At 48.0% G+C, this 6,000-nt stretch overlaps 1 protein-coding gene across 1 annotated transcript in view; it reads right to left on the reverse strand.

Moving 5' to 3' along the window:
* The window catches only part of ALCAM (activated leukocyte cell adhesion molecule), a 113,556-nt gene extending 109,823 nt beyond the window's left edge, over positions 1-3,733 (reverse strand). Inside the window, exon 1 of the mRNA XM_056497397.1 lies at positions 3,265-3,733. Within this exon, the coding sequence (XP_056353372.1) occupies positions 3,265-3,364 (100 nt within the window). The 5' untranslated portion in view covers positions 3,365-3,733. The remainder of the gene's footprint in view (positions 1-3,264) is intronic.
* Between the last annotated feature and the right edge of the window lie 2,267 nt (positions 3,734-6,000).

A 6,000-nucleotide genomic window follows, 5' to 3' on the forward strand; every position in this document is an offset into this window, starting at 1 on the left:
TAGGAACCTAAAAAGCTCCATGATGGTGTGATATGGCATGAGCTGCCAATATATTAAAACTACTGCTGCTACAGAAATGCTTGTTTTCATATGGCTTAGAAGGATCTCATATGGAATGAGCTATAGCACCATGGAAATCTGCAGTGAGCACCAGTCCATCTTAAGACTATAAACCCCACTGCATAAGTAAGATAATTGCAAGAAAATAGAGAATGCAGTTTTAGCCTAATTGCAACAGATGTAATTTGCATTATGTAAAACACTTATTCTATTTTATTTTTCCCTTTATGTATCATTTTGCATAAATATTTAGAGATTCTGTTCCCCAAAAATTTCTGCTGGAAGTAAGCCAGCAAATGAATTCTACTACAAAGAAGATTATATATAAACCCAGGGTAAATAATTATAACAACCCTGGTTACTTTCAGGAGAATGGATGGTACTGCAAGAAAGGGGATTACTCTTATGCAGGTTGGAAAATGAAAATAAAGTACCTTGAAATTAAATATTACTTGTTACAGATATATTTATTTCATGAACATAACAACATACATTTTCTTCAATAAAAATAATATGGCTGAAATTTCAAGGATTTAGAGACCTGGGTGATTTCTGTTGTTGCCCTCTGCCTTCTCAGTGCTACAAACCCAACAGTAGAGGGGAGAGCAGAAGAAAATAGTTTATGTTGGAAGACTTTCAGACCAAAAAAGGGAAAAAAAAAAAAAAAAACAAACCTAAATATAGCAAATGCTTCCCAAAGAAATCAATGTAACAATTAAAAATCGCTTAGGAATCAGTCTGGTTTGTTACCTGTGAACCATAAATACAGGGCACACTGAAGCATCTACACGTGGCACAGATGTTTTCTGACATCAGTCTCAGAAAACCCATGTGAACTCCAGATCTTAATATAGAAATCCAGTTTCCCTAGCTCAAAGTCACACGTACAACAGAAAAAAAAACGCAGTCAGGAGTGAGAACACAATGAGAGTCACGAATAAGATTACATGTTTCAGTCTCACAAGACTTAGGCAATATTAGCAATATGTAACAAGACCAAGAGCTCCCTTGCTATAATCCACCAGAAAGCAGGGGGAGGGGGAGAGGTCATGGTTAGCTCCTGATTAAGCATTGACTTTCTTTTCCCATACAGCCACTTCCTCTAGAGATGCATGAGATTATAATCAGTCTGACCTAGAGTCAGTCTCTCAGTGCCACATGTGTACCTGGACCCTCTCTTTTTAAGAATGCTATCTTCCTACCCAGTTTATTCTATGAAGAAACAAAATCAAGTTTTCTCATAAGGATCTCCATTCCATTTTGAATATTGCCAGAGATATTTACAATTAAGGCACATAAACTTTTAATAGCTCATCTATTGCTTTCCACATCCAAAGCTCAAATGGAACTCCCAAAAGCCGAGCATCATGATAAAGTAATAGATAGAAAGGGGAAAGAACCAGCAAAACCACAGCAATATCAAGACCTTTCTACAGGTACTTTTGTATCTAAGTATCTTTTATATTCCTCAGAACAAACGGAGAACAAGAGGCTTAAATCTACTACTGGGCTTTCCAGGCATTTTCAGTACTGCAGGGAAAGTTTCTGAGCTGAGGTGGGGCTGGTTTTTCCCCACATGTACTTCCTTACAGCTAGCCTGAACTTCTCCTTGAGGGGGCAAGGAAGGAATGAAGAGCAGAAAGAACAAGCTCAATGGTTTTGCTGACAACCTATCAAGATCATAGGTAGTTAAGTGACATCTTTTTATACAGCTCCATCAACACAACCTTTGTGATAAAATATTTTATGGTTTCACGTTTTCTTCAAATGGAAAATGTAGACAGTCACACAATCACAAAGATAGTTTTGTATTTACTGGGCTAAATCTCTCCACAGGGGCCAAGTCTTGCTTCTTAGAAGCTGAGGTGCTTATCCCTCTGATAATCCACATGCCTTCGAGATTTCCTAAAATGCACAATCTTTCCTGAAGACTTTCTCTGCATCACAGCAACCAGTATTCTCTGTAAGCTCTGCCACTGGGACTGGTATTTACTAAGTCCGACAGTGATTATACCCTATATTTGCCAAAGCCAGAGCTTAGCAGCACAGCCCGACACACTGCTTACAGTTCCAATATTACTGTTGATTCTGTCTGGAGCTTTTTTACTATTCTACTTGAAAATACAGATTCAGCAGCCTTGCTTTACTGTTGTAGCTAGCTTTGCACTTGGAGCTTGTAAAACACGAGTATAAACGCATCTAGTGAAAAAGGTCTGCTCTTCTCTTCCATTTCGCCAAGACCACGCCGGCCGTAAATGGTTAACAGGAGAGCACGTAACAGCCAGGCAGAGCCAGGAATGAAAAACCACCAGCAGCTCCAACACTTCTGCAAACCCTCCGCTGTTGCAAAGGCACAGAGAGGCAAAGCCATTTCTTAAAGCAATACAAAATTTTACCACAGGCTGACGCTCTTTCTACAAGAATAATGAGACGGTCCCCGCGGTGAATGCAGAACTCCTCACTTCACAGCTTTTCCCTCAGACTTCACTTTCACGCTCAATATTTACAAAACAAAGCCTACAAACACCTCATAGCCAAAATATTCCCAGAACAATTAGGATATTTAGCACTCCCTGCGCCTTCCTACTCGCCTAGCGCCTCGCTCAGGAGCGCTCTCAGGGAGCGGGGAGGGGAAGCGAAGTTCCCCCGATCCGCCGGAGCAGCCCCAGGCACAGCGCTGCCCCGGCGGGCTGCCCGAGCCGGGGGCACCGGCAGGGCTGCCCGTGCCCGCCGCCTCCCCGGGCTCCCAGGGCCGGGAGCCGCCGCTCCCGAGCCGCGGGCGGCACCGAAGGCGCGGAGGGAGAAGCGGCAGAAGCGCCCAAGTCGCGGGCGGCTCGGGGCGCAGCCCAGGCTGGAAGCGAAAGCGGCACCGCACCGGGGCAGCGCTGGCAACGCCCCGCAGGGACCGCACCGCCGCTCCCCGCGGGGAGAGACGAGAGCAGCGCCTCCCGGTGCCCCGCAGCGCCGGGGCAGCCCCTGCCTTTCCTGCGGGAGAGGCGGCATCAGCCGGCGCACCCTCGGAGGGCACGAGAGGAGCGCTCTCCTCCAGCGCAGCGGGATGCGGCGGGCATCACCGACCCGGGAGCAGCCCCGGGAGCAGGCAGCCCGCGGTAGGTGCTGGGGCGCTCGGGGAGCGGCGGGCGGGCACCGCCACCTGCGCCCGGCCTCCCCCCGCCAAGTTCCGCCGGCCGGGACGGCGCTCACCTGGGGGCAGGCAGAGGGCTGCGAGCAGCAGGCAGAGCAGCGGCGGCGGCGGGCGGCGGCGGCAGGAGGCGCGGGCGGCGGCGGCGGGGCGCTCCATCATCCCGCCTGCCCGCGGCGGGACCGGGAGGCGGCGGCGGAGCGGGGCGGCGCGCCCGCGGCGGCTCTTCCCTCTCGCACCGGAGCGCGGCCGCGGCTCCGTGAGGCCGGCGAGAAGCGGTGACCGCTCGGCGAGGCCGGCGAGAAGCGGCGGCGGCTTTCCCCCGGCGGCGGGAGCAGCGGTAACTTCCCGGGCGGCGGGGCGGCTGCTCTCCCTGTCGGCGCGCAGCGAGGAGCGACTCCGCACCAGAGCAGGTGGCGGCTCCCTTCTGGCAGCCGAGCGGCGCTCCAGGACTGAGCGCTGCGGCGGAGAGGCGGAGCCGGGCGGCGGCAGCGGCGGGGCTGGCCCGGCCCGAGCCCCCGCCCCTCCCGGAGCACGGAGCGCAGGCGGGGGGAGCCCCGCGGGCAGCCCCGCCACCGCCCCGCCGGGTGCAGCCTCCCCTGCTTCCCGGGATGTGCCTCTCCAGCCACCCGGGATGTGCCTGCCCAGCCACCCGGGATGTGCCTCCCCTGCTTCCCGGGATGTGCCTGCCCAGCCGCTCGGGATGTGCCTCCCCTGCTTCCCGGGATGTGCCTCTAAAGCCGCCCGGGATGTGCCTTCCCTTCTTCCCGGGATGTGCCTGCCCAGCCCCTGCTCTGTGCGCCGCTGTGAAGGCGAGGGGGCTGTGGCTGGCGGGCATGCGGGACAAGCCGATCCCCTCCTCGCCTACCCCTGCTTTGCCTCTGCTCCCTGCATGGGCTGTTTTCTAATGCTGTGCTCAGGATGCGTGTTTGTTACAAGTACTGCTAATCCAAATTAAATAATAATGGCAATGCTCGTTGTGTGTAGAGAAACGTGATGGTACCTCCTCTGAGCAAAAATGGAAAGAAAGGGGGGGGGGAAATGCAAAGATAATAACGATCAGCTTAATCTAATTAAATTGATATAACAGAGGATTGGATAAAAGGAAGGGAGCTCACAACACTCTAGTTGCATGAAGAAATGCACTGCAGGGTGAAGAGGGATCTTTCGTCACTTGTGGGAGTCGGCTGCCCTAAAGGTCAAAAAGATTCCTCACCGAAGTAATGTAATCCTGAAGCAGCGCTTTCATGCTCAGTGCTCTATTCTCCTCCTGTTTTGGTCTGAGTGAGCAGGGCTCTTTCACCGAGAGGGAAATAAGCGCGCTGAAGCCGCACAGCAAGTTTCTCAGTTCTGCGTGATCAACACGTAACCCGCTGTCATGTGAAGTAAACCTGATGCCCAAATTCTGAAATATGAGTAATGCACATAGTTTGGTCTCTCAGAGGGACTTTCTAGTAGTGAAATCCGAAGTGTCAAGTGCTCTATGTCATTTCACCATGTGATGATTTGAATTCTTGGATGGGAACTTCCCCAAAACTCCGGAAAATGAAAGACAAACTTAGCCAGTCTCTTGTACTTTTCTCAAAACAATTTCCTTAACCATTACAGTGATGCAGAGTAGGTTTTGAAAAACACAGCCTGTGTATTTTTTGTGTACCATGCTTTCTGTAAAGCGGGCTAAGTATATCTGGCTTTTAAAACGTTAAAGCATTGTCTTCAAAAAGTCCTTCTGTTCTTTCACATTATTATTATTATTATTATCTTTCATATTGTGTAAGGCACGCCTTTACTTTCTAGGCTTACTGCTCAGCAGCAGTCTGTTGTCCTTTGTTTTCTCACCAGATTTCTCTTTATGGGCGTATTATTAAGAAGATTAAAAAAATACCACTTTTAAGTCATTAATGTTTTTGTTTTCCTGTTGAAGCAAATTAGTATTTCCCATACAGTGTTGGTTGGTTTGTTTTTTTTTTCCTTTCATGTTTAGAAGTTGCAGTGTAATCATTAGTAGGGATATTTAATATTTCTCTTGCTGTCAGACCTGGAGATCTCTTCAAAATCTTGAGAGAGGCTTTTTGTAGAATTGTACTGAGATGACCATCTAACAGAATCCAAACTTTTATTCCTACTTTGTTTTGTTTTTTTTTTTTTTTTTTCAATTTCTAGAGCTTTTGATGGTATATTCTGATTTTGCAACAACTTGGGTTCCATTACAAATTAAGGGCCCAATCCTGCCTTCTTCATTGATATGGGAAAGCTTGTTGAAGTGAGTAAAATTGTGGCTGGGAAAAAAAAAGACAGAAAAGGCCAACTCTAAAAATTATCTGAGTGCAAATAAACATAGGAAAAGGCTTATGGGCCAGAATTCACTCTGCATTTAGTACCTGTTTGCTTTTTTTTTTTTTTTTTTTTTTTCTTTCAACATGGCAATAGCGAGATCAATTTGTATAAATGCAAACACATGGTTTGCTGGTTTAGGGAATTAAATAATGCCCAAGTACCTTGTTTTCAAAGCAGATGATTAACTGCTGCCTCATTTGCATCAACATAATGAATAGTATATGTTCTCTCTCACTGGGAAAAGGGATGAGGAAGTCTTTCTGAATATTGTAAATAATTTCTGATGGCACAGTGCAGAGACTAAAAGGCAAGCTATAGAACTATACATTTCAGGCAGTCAAAACATACAGGGTATTTTACAATTTATGCTCAAGATAGTATTAAGAAAAATTATTTGAGGACGGACTATTTTGCTCTGAATGTGCTGCTTAAAGCCTGTAAGGAATATGAGAGATGTGGAA

This window comes from Oenanthe melanoleuca, chromosome 1 (assembly GCF_029582105.1).
Source record: "Oenanthe melanoleuca isolate GR-GAL-2019-014 chromosome 1, OMel1.0, whole genome shotgun sequence".
NCBI lineage: Eukaryota > Metazoa > Chordata > Aves > Passeriformes > Muscicapidae > Oenanthe > Oenanthe melanoleuca.